This window comes from Labrus bergylta, chromosome 17 (genome assembly GCF_963930695.1).
Source record: "Labrus bergylta chromosome 17, fLabBer1.1, whole genome shotgun sequence".
Taxonomy (NCBI): domain Eukaryota; kingdom Metazoa; phylum Chordata; class Actinopteri; order Labriformes; family Labridae; genus Labrus; species Labrus bergylta.
This window is the reverse complement of record NC_089211.1, coordinates 13,987,682-14,004,183: the sequence shown is the minus strand read 5'-3', so window position 1 is coordinate 14,004,183 and position 16,502 is coordinate 13,987,682. Positions and strand designations below refer to the sequence as shown.

The 16,502-nt window shown below is 40.7% G+C and overlaps 1 protein-coding gene across 3 annotated transcripts; it reads left to right on the top strand.

Moving 5' to 3' along the window:
• Positions 1 to 521: 521 nt before the first annotated feature.
• Positions 522 to 16,460, top strand: cabp1b (calcium binding protein 1b). Of its 3 annotated transcripts, none has more exons than XM_020629920.2 (8): positions 524 to 1,550; positions 11,721 to 11,888; positions 12,794 to 12,824; positions 12,931 to 13,074; positions 13,275 to 13,384; positions 13,891 to 13,965; positions 14,070 to 14,142; positions 14,875 to 16,460. In XM_020629920.2, the coding sequence occupies exons 1-8, from the start codon at positions 891 to 893 to the stop codon at positions 14,898 to 14,900; spliced, it is 1,287 nt and encodes a 428-aa protein (XP_020485576.1). In that variant the 5' UTR covers positions 524 to 890; the 3' UTR covers positions 14,901 to 16,460. The 3 variants fall into 3 exon arrangements, with proteins under 3 accessions (XP_020485577.1, XP_020485576.1, XP_020485578.1); XM_020629922.2 differs by lacking the exon at positions 524 to 1,550 and adding an exon at positions 8,347 to 8,901; XM_020629921.3 differs by lacking the exon at positions 11,721 to 11,888 and having other exon boundaries at positions 522 to 1,550.
• Positions 16,461 to 16,502: the final 42 nt, after the last annotated feature.

The following is a 16,502-nucleotide window of genomic DNA, read 5'->3' as shown; positions in this document are numbered from 1 at the left end:
ACTACATCACTGCTTGGGACCCATGGCAGTTGAATATTAACTCTGAAATTGCCTCCCTCCATGAGAGATATTAAACTGTCTTTTTTTAAAAACAAGAGATCAAATTAATGGCTATTTTTGGTGATGAAGAAATCTTCTCACATAAAGTGATTTGGTACAAGAGACAAATATCAAAAACTTTATTGTGCTGTTGATTTGCTTCTCTTTTCCTCTTTTCTGGTTTATGGATCTCATTTCTGGTTTGTTTATCTCAGTGCAGACTGAATACACGTTGCCACGGTGTTCAATCCAAAAAGATTATGTTACTATTCAATACTACAATTAGAAGAATACTAAAAGTGCTTTTGACATGCTTTAAAAGGACTTCTGTCCTCTGGCGCTGACGTCACCCTAGCCACTTGAGTTTGGAGTGCCTCTCGTGGTGTCTGATCTTTTCTCTATTGATGCCTATAAGATTTATTAAGGTGTATTTCTGAAAGCCGGTTATTTAGATCCTGTCAGAGTTCTGCAATGATATCGTAATGAAAGAGCAGCAATCAAGCAGTTCATTGTGGGAGAAATGATCTGCAGTGACGTGGGTCTTAATGAACTCTGCGTTTGAACTGCGTGGCATGCACGCGCCAGCTCAAAACAGTGCAGCTGTCAGCCAAAGTTAGCGGAGCCCCCATGAAGCGTCATACTGACCGCCTGAGTGACAGATCAGCTGCTGCTTCACCTTCATCAACTTTAACAGTGATGGTGGAGTGTGTGGATGTAGATTAGAGTGCGGGTGCCGCTGGCTGCAGATGAACACCTGCACGTGGCGGATCGAGGACCTCCTTCCTCTCCTGTAACTCGACCTCCAGCCTCCAGCAGCTTCACTTCGCTTCACAGGCAAGACACAGAGAACCATGAGCTCTCTGCCTAAAAGCGAGTCCACCACCTCTCTGCTCAGATCCTCGGGGCTTCAACGCAGGTCCGGGCACTCAAATAACGATCCTCATGATCACCGAAGAAACCGAACTCAGCATCAGCATCCCGCCGGAGCTGGAGGCGGAGGGGATGCGGGCTGGACGGAGGAGTGCGAAACTAGCGCTCAGAGACCACTCTGCCAACCGAGACAATCAGAGTCTAGAAATATGGGTGATCACCGCGCGCAGAAGAGCCACTCACACCGGCAGCAGAGCCACCTGGATGATGGTTACGCACACGAGGACGTAAGGCACAGGATGAGTCGGCATCATAAGGAACGCACCAAGTCCTCCAGGTCTAAACACCCGCATCATCACCACGACTCCTCCAGAGGTGAGCAGCCTCAGCAGAGCGGCCCCCGGCAGGACAAGAGGACCTCTCCGACTCCATCCTATCCCAAACAAGAGGACGAGGCGGCTCTCTTCTTCGAACCCAGAGAGAGAGTGATCACCGGGTCCTCCTCAAGTCTTAGCTCGGATCCTCCTGCCACCAGCGCACCTGTCCAGCCCTCCTCCAGGCGCAAAGCAAAAAGACTGAGCGCGACCCCGTCTGAGTATGATTCCAGTCTGCATCCCATCGTGAAGTCCGTCTTTGGGCAGGTGAGTGGGAATAAATGGGATTTAAAGTTTTGAAACGGCTCAAAAAGCTGCTCCAATTTACACACATCAATATGCATTTGATTATTATTTTATTTTTTTTAACCCTTTCAGTGCACAAAATCCATATTTAGATTTTCTCTTTTTCCTTTGAAATACAATGCAGCAAAATGGAAGCACTTCATTTTTACTCATGGCTCACTAATGCATTTGACTTGTGGGTGATTTCAGAAGAATGCAGAGGGCAAAATTTGAAGCTGCAAAGTAGCTATATAATCGAGCAGCAGCATCATCATGAATATAGAACATTTAGCTAGAACTGGCACAAAAATCTATTTCCATAATTCAGCTTGTTTTTCCTCAAATGTTCTCCATTTCCAGAAAATAGGGACGCTTTAACATAATGCTAAGTCTTTTAACTGAATAAGTCTTATATATTAAACAAAACTAGTTCTGTTGACACTAATGTACAGTCATTTTGTTTAATTGATACAAAGTTACCATTTGTTATTGTCAATATAAATTGATTTTGTGACCATGTATGATCCCCTATAAAACGAAAGCAAACAAAAAAAAACACAAAGAAAAACACCCAAAAATGAAAATGAAAGACCTTAATGGATGCTATTAATCTGGAGATTTAGGGATAATTCCTCCAATTTAGACAGTTAAAGATGCAAAGCCAAAAGTTAGGAAAATATTACAAAAAAATATATATAAGAAAGCCAATTAACAAAACTTAGAAATGAGTTCAAATCCAATATCAGTTTTACAAGATAAAAATAATGTAGACTCAACATCTAATCTTCACATTGTATCCATTATGAGAGTGGCAAGGTACCACTGGCAGACTCAGGATGTTTGAGGGTCATGGGCAAAAATGATAAAAAAGGGCACCTAATCTATGCGGTAGGGCACCAGTGCACAAAAAGTCATCATACATTTATAGTGAAATAGATAGAAACCCTGGTGATGATTAAGTGCTTTTTATTATATAATTTCAACTCCTACACATCTGTGATAAAACACACAAGGAACTACTATTTAACCATTTATTTCAGAAACATACACAGCTGAGGATGGTAGTGTGTCCACTAAGAGGGCCCACTAGAGGACACTTTATCATGTTTTATCTACCGCAGGGGCACCTAAGAGGGCACTTGTTTTTTTAACATTAGGGCACAAGGGGGGTTAGTGTTCGTAGGTGTAGGTTCATAGCCTGCACCTTCACTCACTCCAGTTTAGCCAATTAAAAATAGATGCATGCATGCAGTCCAAATCATAGCTCCTGTTTTGTATCTGGTGTCCCATCAGCTTCATGGTGGAGGGGCTGCAGTCTGTCAAGCATCCCAATATGAAAACAACCGCTTTCATTGTAGCCGTCACCTGAGCCACATCGTGGGGATCAATTTTCCTCAGTGTGGAAAACTTTCTAATGAAGAGAGAGCTTGTCACTGTCACATACAGGAACACACAAATACACACACAGGTAAGTAAAACAATCTCCCTATACGGATACACACTGAAGGGATAGTTAAATAAGCATTCAAATTAAAGGCAATCCACCTTCAAAACTAATAAAATAAACGACCAAATAGATGGTTTTGAATGAATGTCGATGTCAAATCCACTAGGTTTTCTGCAACATGCTGCACTCTACCCAGATCTGTACAGAACATTAATCTACAGTGCCATCTTTTTTTTTTCTAGTTTCATTGAAATCCTTCTCTCTCTGAGTGATAAAAAGCTCAAGAGGAGACAATTACCTCCCTGAACGCTAATGTGTTCCAGAAATAACTCCTCTCAATCCAGGCCAGAGCTCCAATCAGTCTTAGGGGTTCCAGCGAGGCAAAATCCATTCAGCGCTGTGCGACATGAGCTCTCTGCAGCTGCTGACGTGTGTGGAAGTAGCAGATGTTTGTCATATAGATCCGAAATGTGGATATTCTTACAGCTTCTTGGAACAGTGACTTAAGTGTTGTGCTGTTGTACATTTTTATTAATGACAACTACTTAATAACATAATAACTTAAACCCACACATTAGAATTTAGCTACAAAGTGATTATCTGTGATGTCACTATGAGGTCATCAGATGTAGTTGTCGAAAGTGAGTATACATGTCTGAGTCAACACCACTTGAAAGAATTGAGAAAGAGCCAAAGATGTCTGTGTGAAAAAAAGAATAAAGAGAAAATAGTAGATTTAAACAGTTTAAGGATGCATATTTTTGCACCTGCTCAGAATCTTACCCAAGCTGTTTTATTCTAGTCAGTGTGCAGTCACAATAACAGCCTTTAATGCTGCATGAATAGATGTGGTATAGTCTGCGCTGAATGCAGGGGTGAGATATTCCACACTACAAATTGTCTCATTTCACATTTTCTTATGTAACATCAAGATCTGCATGCAGTTCTTTACAGAACTCACTCGCTGCCAGTGGAAGAAGCTAAAAATAGAACATCAAGACCTGATTATGGAAGACTGGAGGAGGAAAGGTTTTTTTGTGTGTGTGTGTGTGTGTGAAAATGCTAATAATTTGGCAGGCACGTTACATGAAGGAGCAAATTTAAAAAAGGGGACAATAAAGAAACATGTGCAGCACTATAATAGTCATAAAAGATATCATGATTATAAAAATTCTAGTTTGGGAGTTTGGATAAGGAGCTACGTTAGCTGTGTTTTGAATGTGTTTTGCAGCTCTGTGACTCAGATTTTGATGCTGTGATTTTTTTTCTGATAAAGCTTTTGTATTGTGAAGATTCTTGAAACTATTGAGGTTACACAAGACGCCTTATTCAAGGACAGAGCATGATTGTTTTTGTCCCAGTAGAAATTTAGTTTGTGTTCTAAGAGATTCGGAACAAGCACTCATTTTTTCATGACCTTCAGTGACCTTGCTTTCAGAGTCCTTACTGGAAATCTGGAGATTTCAGGACAGAGCGCTTATTCAAATTCTGTTTTACTGCAGATAAATGTATTACTAAGTAGATAGCAATTTTCATTTTAAATTAGCTTTGGATTAAAGGAAGTGTGTGTGAACCAGCAGAGGGAGCAAGCACTGCTTGTACTAATAGGCCTGGTCTCAGAGTGTGTGTGTGATTGAGAGAGTAACAGCCTCGAGTGTCACATCAGTGAGACAAGAGAAGTGAAAGAGCAGGAAAAGAAAGTGAAGGAAGCGAGACAATCGGATAAATCAGGGGAAGGACACAGAACAACACAGGAAAAGACAGACTTTGCTGGCAGGCCTGATGATTCTTACATAAAACAAATTCTCACTTTCCTGCTCGTCTCCTGACTCCTCTGAGGACAATGTGAGGAAAGGTCCAAATGCACAGATCAGCCCCTCACTTTCTCGCCTGGTTTCCTGTTACTCACCTCACAGTCACTTACATTTCCTGTCTGCCATTTCTGCTCTTTTTTTTTCTGCTGCTCATACAAAATCAGCCGTCTCTATTATTCCTCTTTCCTCTGCTGGGGTCACGCTGCCCTTGAGGATGTCTGAGAGGGAGTGAAACAGGAGGGAAATGAGGAGAAAGATCGGAGTGCAAAGAGAGCAGCGCCATCATGTTCATGCCAGCATATGCCTCAAGTATATCTAGAGTGTAAGCGGCTATTTTTAGACCCACATGGGTATTTTTATATCAGTGCCGGCAGAGAAGGAGGTAGAAAATTCACTCTTTGGTTTAAATCCCCTTTTGAGATGGGGATTAGGCAGGGAAATAGAAGTATGTGTGCGTACAACTGCACGCTGTGCACGTGTGTGTGTGTGATGATGCTAAATATTTATGTAGAACCTGAGGCTGAGAGGGAGTATCACTGGGAGAGAGGGAGTCTAAGGAGGAGCAGGGAATACAAATCAGTCAGAAGAAAATCAACAGAGGTTGAACCACTTGTATGAAAGATGCTGATATTTTCCCTGCGACATGAAAAGATACTGAAATGCCAGAATATGAGAATCGAAGTTTGAGCTGAACAGAATGAATCAAATGCAGAATAAAACTGTGACGTCCAGGCTCTGCAAGAAGATGACGCAAGTGTGCGTTGTTTTTTAGACTGCCTGTCAGAAACAAAAGCGCAAAAATCTCCCTTTGTCTTCATTAGATTTCATTGGAGGAACTACGTCATTTGAGCATTAAATACATTGTTCTGCTTTGCCTCCAAAATAAAATATATCTGAGATACTTTGGATCCATGATAACAAAACAATAATTGCCATTTTGATGGCAAGGTCATGTGAGCTTGTTATTAATACATCAATCCATCAGTTCCCCCTTGAACGTCTCTCAGCTCATTGAACACGTTTGATGGCAGTGGTTGAAACAGGATTATATTTGACCTCAAAATCATCATTAAAGTGAGTAATTATTTATATTTCCTTTTAAGGATTCCCCACATAGATTTTAGAGCATTGTGTGTTGATAAATAAGCAAAAATCTCGTTCTAATAAACGTATTAATATCCAGATAAATGTCCTGTTGGTATGTAGTGTGTAAGCAGTTATGTAAAAGTGTAAAGTGTGTGTCTGTGTTAGTGTGAGAGGGCGAGGGATACAGCCTGGGAGAGAGAGAGAGAGACAGAGAGAGAGAGAGAGAGACAGAGAGGGATATGGGGAGGAATAGATCTCATGGCCGTGCCCACTATACACTGTGACATTATGAGAGCTGACGGCTCCTGTGTCTGATGTCTGATGTGTTCTGAAGTTCACAATGAGCCTGCGGTGAGAGGCTGGATGAATCATTCTCAGAACCGCACAGACGAGAAGCGCAGATATTGAATAGGAGCGAGATCAGCGGCAACTCCAGAGTGAATGTGTTTATTAAAATCACAGAATAGACAAGGTCGCGTAGGAGAGACGAAACGAGGATGTTTAACAGAGTAGAAATTGTCGCCACGGAAGTCAGCTCAGGAGAGAATACTGCTGGTAACAAAGCTAATTTGAGGTTTTACACTGTGTGTTGTGATTTAGTCTCGTCGACAGTGGAGGATGAAACACAAGAGTTAATCTTCACTGGAAAATGTGTTTCGCATGTCCTAACTTCTCCTGGATGCTTGACCTTAGCTCTGTAGAATGACGTCTGTGCAGAGATTTACTGTGAAGGTCAGGCTGTATTGATTTGTATGACAATAAAATACAAATGTACCAGTACAATTTTATGACAACACAACAACAGCATTGATAGGAAGCCATGTCTCAGTATGGAAAATATGAAGAAGAAACTAGAAACAGGCTGTAAAGAAAAGGTATTTTGACTTTTTGTGGAAACCATTTGTAAATTATAAAAAAATTAGCAGTCTCTCTTGAGTAAAGTAACAAGGATACAATGGGAAAACACTCCATTACACGTTATAGTATAGCTATAGTGCTGCAGTCGCTGCAAGCAATGCATTAAGCTAGCAAATTCAGTTTCATCCTTGAAACGCCTTCTTAAAAGGAAGAATGTGCGACATTTTACACAGAAATCAAGTTTGTCCTCAGTAAATGCCTCTCTGAGTCATGACTGTCTACAATGAGTGAGAAGCGCCAGCTGTATTGTTGTAGGAGCCATTTTTACATCATGTTTAAATGGACAGGATGGCCTTGCATATAAAGCGGTTTTAGTCAAGGACTAGAGAAAAGAAGGATTACATACTCACTGCTTATTTGGATGTCACGTAAGTGTCTTTAGATCACGGTCATTCCGTGTCAATGTATGTACAACATGAAGCCAGGACCACACACCAAAGTGTGCTAACATTAGCCTGCTAACACAACAATGCAGGCCACAGGCAATTGCAGCTCGAGCACAATTTTGCCCGCTGCTTGCGCTCAACGGTGCTTAATTATGGTGTGTTAGGATAGCGAAGGTGCGCTAAACAGCAGTCTGTTTTAGTTTCATGCTGGTGCTCAAAGGTGACATCCACTGGATCAAAAATGTGCGCATTCTTCCTTTAAAATCAAACTTCTATAAACGTGCTTTATGTATAAAAGAAGTGTGTTTACCCTGACCTTGTGTTAAGATTCAATCGCCCACTGGTGTGATTTGATTTGTACCTGTCTACACCACATATGTGAGATGTTAGGGCTCTTGCTGTCTGTCTGCCTGTTTGAGTTGTACGGGTCATTGAGTCCATGCGGTCGAGTATAAGTGCAAGTACATATAATACAAATATAACTGCCTGTTGTTACTGTACACTGCTGCTTTTAGAGGGGTTCTATCTTTGGAAGCACTCACTTCTTCAAATATAGTACATCCCATTAAATATGTGTGGATGAAAGAAAATGAGAGAGAGCATTTTTGGCTGTGTGTTTGTGTGTCTGTGTTTGCATTTGCACGTGTTTTGGTTTGCATCCTTTGTGGTTGAGGATCCAAATTTTTGCCTTTGAACTGAGTCCATGCCCTTCAAGCTTAACATGACTTTGTGTTACATCTACATGTGTGTGTCAGAGAGAGAGAGGGGGGGGGTGGGAGAGAGAGAGAGAGAGAGAGGAGAGAGAGGATGCTTTGGGAAGAATGGGGAAAGATGAGAGAGTAGGGGGCGAAAAAGAGTGAGCGTGTGTTATATTTTTAGCTCCACAGCCCCACATCCCTGTGTGTTTAATCAAGTGTATGTGTGTGTGTGTGTAAGAGTGTGCTTGTGTATACGCGTGTGCACGCATGTTTGGATTAGTGTCTCCATCTTCTCGCTCAGGGGAAGGTAATATGCTTGTCCGAACTGGATTCTTCTGTCATTCGCGTAGATGATTTAAAAACTGGGGGGGGGGGGAAGATAGTAAGGAAAAAAGAGCAAGAGAGAGACAGACCGACAGGGAGAGAGAGAGAGAGAGTGAGAGAGAGAGAGAGAGAGAGAGAGGGTAGAGGGGAGGGAGGAAATACACTGTAGGAGAGAGGATGGAATGAATAAGCAATCTTGCTTTTCCTCCTCTTGGCGCTTGCATCTCGCTCTGATTGCATGCATGCTTCCTCTCCCTCGCTTATCTCTGTGTTGTTCCGATTCTGTCTTTGTTCCTGTTTACATATTTCCTCCTTTGTCTCAGTGTCCCCTCCCCTCGTCCCTCCCAGCGTCCTCACCACTAGGTCCTCCCCGTACACTCATCCGTCCTCTCCTCCCTACCTCCTATGATACCTCTCCTCCTCTCCCTGCCTTTTCCCAAATGTCCTCTTATATTAGCCAATGACCCTTTGAACCCTCTCCCCCTTTCTGATCACCCCTATTCCCATGCATGCCCCCGGAACACACGCAAACACACATGCATACACGTACAGGCATATACACCCACACCAACAAAGTTAAAGAAAAAACATAAAACCAGGAAGGATTTTCTGTTTGCAATGGGCAACTCTGTAAAGTCGCTTAAAATTTTCACCAAGAAGGTAAGGTCCGCTCTGAGGCTTTTTCATTCTCCCTGAATCCCCCTGAGTGTTGATGCATGTTTGTCTCATGGTGTGTCCCAAACCTGACCGACTGGACATGTACTGACTAAAAACCCTTTGTGTTGTCTGACTGGTTCATTAACAAACTGTTTACCTGCATTTTGTGTTACTGGAGTCTGAGCAAATTTGAGAATACTGGAAGTGTATAGCATTTAGCGTTTGCCAACAGAAAGGCTTAATGTGTGAGTGTTTTTGGTTTTCTTTAAAGGTCCTTCTGCTTGCACTTTATGAGTTGCAGTGACATTAGCCTACAGTTTGCATCTTATTATGTCTTTATTTGGATACAAGTACTTTCTGTGTTCATTAGTGCGTTGTAGCTTTCCCTGGAAACCTTTTTAGACAAAGGTCAGAGGATGTGGTCAGTTGGTGCTACTTAATGTTCAGTTAGATTCGGAGCAGGCCAATTTCAATCAAACTTCAGTAAGTATAAATCTGCTCCTGTGAATGGTGACCAGTCAACAAAAATGCTGCAAACTGGTGTGCTGCTTCAGTGACATCAGAATAGTAAAATTGGAAAAACTGAGTCTTTTATATAACAAGAATAATGCATGATTGAGATATAAGCGTCCAAATCCGCAAAGGCTCAACAAGATAACCTCGGTTCATTCGAAACATCTCTTGCATCTGCTGCCCTTCATCGTGCGCTTGAATAGATCCTCAGTCTTATAGGCAGACATCCGTGCAAATATATTTGACTTCATATGAGCAGCTGCACACCCTTGAGGAAGCCCAGTATGACAAGTAACTGTTGATACCATCTGTGCAGAATTGGGTTGGAGTGCTAGAGTTTCTTCATCTATTTTCTGACCCTGCTCCAGGACTATTAATATATATTTTTTAAATTCATTATATAACTATAAGCGCAGGGCATTCGTAGTACTTCTTTGGCACGTTGTACCCAAAGACAGTTTTGCTCCATGCATCACTTGGTCAGATTACCCAGTGGGCATCCGTTCCTGCGGTGGAGACTGTGGGAATGCTCGAATTGGCACAGTAACAGATGGAAAGTGAAGGTCATTTGTAGAGCAAACAATGTGTACATTTTCATGTATTTGTATGAATATTCAATTGTCATTATGTATTCATGTCGATGTTTTATGTTACTGTAAAAAAACAAAAAAACATTTGAAGATTGGTAGTAGCTCATATCTGAGAGATTTGAGCAGCAACAGAGATGTTTTCTTGGTAATTCACTGTGACAGTTGGGCCACTTCACTTGCTTTATCTGGATTTTCCACCTCTGAATTGGATGATAAACTGCAGTTATTGAAGACTTGGCAAAATGTTCATGTTTTATTACAGGAAGAGATTATTAGCTTTGAACTCAGTTCATATTTGCTTGGCAAATGTGTAGGATATAGTCGAACATTTCTAACAGTCTCTGGTGTTTTCTGCCTTTAACCGAAGATAAGGCTTTTATGCTCTGTAAGTTGAATATTAGTCAGAACAATGGTCAGGCTGTATTTGGCTTATTTACAGTAACCTTTTTTATGTCTACTGGCAGGCAGTGATTTCCCATTTTTAATTAACCTGTAGCTCTCCCTGTAATTGGGATCAGTGCTATGAAAGCAACTTTTGGCCCCTGGTTGATTGGCTAATTGGTGATTATAATTAAATGGCTGGCTGAACTTCAGCCTCATCTTCTGCATGACACAATCACTTTAAAATATGCACACAAAAAAACTTTGCTAACATCCGTATTTACCTCAACATGAGACTTGTAAATAAACTGTCATCTTTTAAAACCCTTAGACCATGCAGAGACTGCACATGCAGTATTTCTACCACCAGTATATTTTAGACTGTTTTATTAGTCATGTGTTCTAGGTTTATAGTGTGCCCACGTAGATGCTGTAGTTCCCTACTACCAGTAACGTGGGTGTTGAAAGATAATTCTGTGACATGATCATATCACAGTTAGGTATGATCAGAGTTCTTTATTTGGTGTTAAAAATGAAAGTGTACTCTAAGTGTGGGTGTTAATAACTAATCATATGGAAACTTTTTGCACACATGTATGATAATTATGTTACATTTGGATCGGGGAGTTGGGCTCTGAACACTCATTGAAACATGTCATTTTACCTTCATATTCATTTGCAAATAGATCTGACCCAGGGTTTCTTTTACAGATGTTTGATCATCTTACTGCTGGTGTTTCTTGACCCATATGATCTTGAGCAAAAGCTCCCTGATCTCAGGAGTTACTTTAATCAGTGAATGTTATAACCGTTAGACTAGCAGTTGAAATTACAGAACTAGAATCATAGGTTTTAATCATCTGTAATAGTAATTAAGACAACAAATGTGTTTAAGAAAGATGAATAAAATAACGTAAAGATTGTTTTTTAACGAGTCAGTGTGACATAAAAGAGGCGTTGCATCGAAACTCCACCATTAGCATTATTTATTATAACACATTCAATTGTGGCTTTTAATATCCTGTGGTGCAGAATTGTGACCCACAGACACATTCATGGAAGGCATCAGTTGCTCTTGTCATAATGAATTACAACCTCTGACTCGGGGGGGGGTTTACTCCAACATGACCTGACTCCAAACCTCACCCTGACTGACAGACATATGTTTGTCACCTCTGATCCTGCTTTTGACTCCCCTCACACCCTCTTTCCTTCCATCAACACCACCCCCTCCCCCCACCTTGTTGACACCATGCTGCCACATTCTTAGTCACGGTCTCTACCCCTGTCTTTGCCCCTGCTCCCGTGTCTGGCCCCCCGCCCGGGATGCTGCTCTAGGACCAGAAGAAGAACTACAAAGCAGTGCAGTCCTGTGAGGAGGGGGGCTCTGGGGGGGCCTATCTTGAGCCACTAATAGCCATGGCCCAGAACGGAGGCAACATGCACAACGTACTGGGGCCTGCATGCATCTTTCTACGCAAGGGCTTCGCTGAGAGCCGGCAGGCTGTACGTAAGTCCAGACATCATCATGTGCATGCAAAGCAAGAGATTAGCACAAAGCACATGCACATGCACATTAACAAGAACATGCCATGAACGTGTAGGAGAATAGCACATACTGTAAAGCATGTACACAAGCGTGATGAAGCTGAGAAGATGGTATGTTTACTACATTAATCACTTTTTTATACAGATTATTTGCTGCTTAGAATGGTGTGAGTGTGTGACTGTGTTCATGCATGAGACTGTATCAATCATAAAGATAGTGGACATTTGTAGCAGGAAGAAGGGTTAATAAAGAGGTGGATTGGTGATGACAGGGATTCTATTTACATAAGGATAATTTCTTAGTTTTCAAGGCCTTTTTATTCAAGAAAACAGGGATGTTGAGTTCTTTATCTTAGATTACTCTTGTTTTATTGATTGTTCTAACAAGCTCTCACATGACTAACGGATGACGGGATCCAGATTCAAGAGTCTTTTTAATTGAATTGACTGGCAAACACAGGAGCTGCCGGATACTTTCTGACTTTCCTTTGTCTCTGCATTTTAATAATTCTTGACACATACACCTACACTACAGATAAACTGAATGGTATTGGTTCCTTTTGACAAATATAAATACATTTATTTTTTTTATCCCTATATCTAATGTGTTATTTTTCTTCAGTGTCGCAGAGTGCCAGAGGTCTGCAGGTTTTCTTCCGCAGGTGATCTCACTGCTAAGCTCTTCCTGTCTGACTGGAGGGAAACCTGCAGGCTCCTGGCACTCTGCTGCGACACGTACCTGTAGTTGCTTTTTTTTTTTTTTTTTTTTTACAGCATCACATTGTGAGAGGAATGCTGCACACTGGCCTAATTTCAAAATATCAGCAGTATGTGGACTAACCTTGCACTCTGATCCTTTACAGGACCGAGAGTTGAGGCCAGAAGAAATGGATGGTATGTCATATTATATTTCAGGATGACGAGGGATGTCAAAATAATCCAAATTTATCGTAATTGTCACATCGGTCACACGTTCATACCCTATCTCTGTTGGTCTCAGAGCTGCGTGAAGCATTCAAAGAGTTCGACAAAGATAAAGACGGGTTCATCGGCTGTAAAGACCTGGGAAACTGCATGAGAACGATGGGCTACATGCCAACAGAGATGGAGCTGATTGAACTGAGTCAGCAGATCAACATGAACTGTAAGTGTGTTTCATTTTAAAGTGTGTATGAAATAGATTGGAAAAAAAACATCCAGCTTCTCATGATGTCATTGCAGAAAGCTTGAGTTATTAACTTTCAGAGCAAATATGTCTCAGGCTTTATCACCAATACAAAGCAGTGTCATTTTGTCCTTGAGATTATTGCAGCTTCCTTTTTGCTTTTCAATCCCTTCGAACAGTGGGAGGACACGTCGACTTTGAGGACTTTGTAGAGCTCATGGGGCCAAAACTTCTGGCTGAGACTGCAGATATGATTGGGGTCAAAGAGCTGAGGGATGCTTTTAAGGAGGTGAGGAGATTGGATGGATGGATTATTGATCCCGCGGGACATTCAGACATGTTTAGAATAGCATTGAAAGGTTTTTTTTTTTTTTTTTTTTTAAATGAAGTTAAGAACACCAGGGTGGAATGTTGAATTAAAATGAGTACAGTTTTATTTTTTTTATGCCTTTATTGAGAGACAGGACAATGTTTATCTTTGGAAATTGGGGACAGAGATGATGGGGAATGAAAGGAGCCACATGTCAGGTTTGAACCTGGGCTGTCTTATAGATTTAAAAAAAATGAATTAATGAGCTAAAACCAAAATAAAACATAAAGTCAAACAAAAAAATATATTTTTTTAGTAGGATGTTCAACATGTATTTTGGTAATTAAAAAAACAAATAATGACAGTTGGTGGGGTAAACTTTGGGATTTAAAAGACAAGAGACTAAGAGAGTTTTTTGTTCTAGTTATGGCTCCATTCTGTTTAATGCTTTATCTGTTTTTGCCCGTTTTTTTTTTTAACCTCAGTTTGACACTAATGGTGATGGCCAGATCAGCACAGCCGAACTCAGAGAAGCCATGAAAAAACTTTTAGGACAACAGGTACATAGCTGCTGGGAGAGTCTGTCCTCCCGTTCGTAACTCTCCATCAATCATGTTGTCTAATCAATGAGCCACACACATTCACCACAACCTGACTGTTTCAGGTTGGACACAGAGATCTGGAGGACATACTGCGAGACATCGACCTTAACGGAGACGGACACGTGGACTTTGAAGGTAAAGAATCCGATGCAGTATGTGAAAGCATACTTTTAAATGAATCCAGCACAACACATGTCAATGTGTGCTGAGCCTCATATGTTGGTTGTCTTCCTACTTGCATCACTCTGTGTGACACATGCACATTTCAAAGCAAAAGCCAAAAGTCCAAACATGTGTGTAGCAGTTATCCCAACACACTGCTGATAGCTAGGTGAAGGGATGAAGGCAGCAGGACTGTCTGTCAGATTATCTCCCTACCAAGGGATTATGTCACCTCATAGATTACCCACAGAGAAAAAGATGCAAACAGGCTGTCAGGGATGAAAATATTAGAAACTACTGCTGCTTTTCACAACATGATTTCACATTTCCTCGACATACTGTGTGCAGAAAGTGTGCACAAGTTACAAGTAAGGAATCTTTCTTCTGCTGTCGTTAACTGGGATGGTTAAGTAAACCTGAATCTTAAATGAACAGAAACATAATACTTTAAAATTAAACCATGCACATCCAGTTGCAAACAAATCTCATACTAAAATAAAAGTCCCTTTGGAAAGAAGAAATGAAACTTGTTTGAGCACTTACTGTCACAAGAACTGGTCACTATTAATCTGTGAAGTGTCTCTTTCTGAGCAAGCAGTTGGGCCTCCCTACATATCCACCCAGCCATAAATCACTAAAAAGCAGAGTTCTGTTTACTAAAGTGGGCGCTGGTGCTAACAAACTGCCTTTTACTTTCATTTTCAGAATTTGTGCGGATGATGTCTCGATGAGTTTCCGGACAGCTATTCATCAGAGTTAAAACCCACACATGGATTCTGGATACTGCTGCTGCAGGAAGAAGAAGAAGAGGAGAAAGACGAGCACAGAGTCCTGTTGGATGTTGAACTTCTGAACTGTCAATGTACAAGGAAAACAAAAACATATCAACCCTGCCCTGAAACTGCCACGCTGAAGCACAAAGGCTGACGACTACAGCCGGGAGTGACTCTGTTGATTTTATGCAGCTGCTGTTTCTTCAAGCATAAACAAAACCAACAGCTGCATTTCTGGCTTTTACAAAGTATATTTTCAGAAAGCACATTTCCTTAAGTAATAACAACATTTCTAATGCTGATGTGGCTGTTGACTCCTTGTAAAGAGTGTTTGAGTTGTTAAGCTCAAAGTATCATCAAAATGAATAAATGTAGCAGTAAATAAGATGTACTTTAAACAACAAAATGCCAGCAAAAAGCCAAACCTACACAGCACATCATTTTCTAATGCAGAGGACATCTTAAGCACATAACATATGGCAATATGGCAATATCTTATGCGATCATGTTAAGGCTTTGTGTTTGTGTTTTTGTGCGTTCTGATGTTTCTCTCCAGCCTTCACTATAAATGTAAGATGTCCTTTATGGCTACTGTCAAACCCTGGTAAAGAAAAGCCAGTACTGTTTTGTAATTTTGTGTAATGTAGCACTGATGCAGTTCTTAATAACATTATACCTACCTTACTGTGATATACATGTCATTTTCAGTGTGCAAAAGACACCTTCATCTGCAAAAAAAATCTCTCTGTGTACAGTGAGTTGCATCTTTTACTTATTTGATTTCATGTGTTTCGCTTATTCTGAATATTACTTTGCATGAATACTCTGAGATTGACCAATCATCAACACCTTCATTCTCATTGGTAAATTATCAAACCGAAGGTGTAAGCTCTACATGAGAGAGAGATTATGTCAATGCTTCTTAGCAGAGGTCTTTGAAATTTGTATTTATTTGTTGGGGTTTTGTGAGTTTAATGGATCTAAAGAACAGTACAGAAGACATTTCAACACTGTTGCAACAGCTCAACATTTAACATTTCTTTTTACGTCAAAATGTCATGAACAATCAACTTCCTCCAAACCCCCTCTCCCCAGCATGATAAGGAAAAAACAACAATTTGCTTCACACCACTATTAAGTGTTTGTAAAGTAGCAGGATATCATCTCTTTATGCACACAAAAAAAAGGCCAAAGAAAGTTTACAAAACATAATTTGAGTCTTATTCAGTCTAACGCATAAGTACGCATCAATCCATGATATATGATTTATAATTGGATTATATTTTTTAAATGGGTGTTTGAAATGCTGGTTGGTTCCCCTGGGTGGCAAAAATGATCATTTGTCTGTTCATACATGGACAAATGGGAATATGCATGCTTTAAAGTTAAGATATTCCTCTAATGGGAAATCTTACTTTGTGATTTTATGTGTCTTAACTGTGTGAAACTATGCATGCAAGAAACAACAGGAATTTGTAGCAGAATATATAAAAAATAAAGATTTTTATTGGAACTTGAGCACATAGGCATTGTCTCTGAAATGGTGTGCATGTGTGTGTG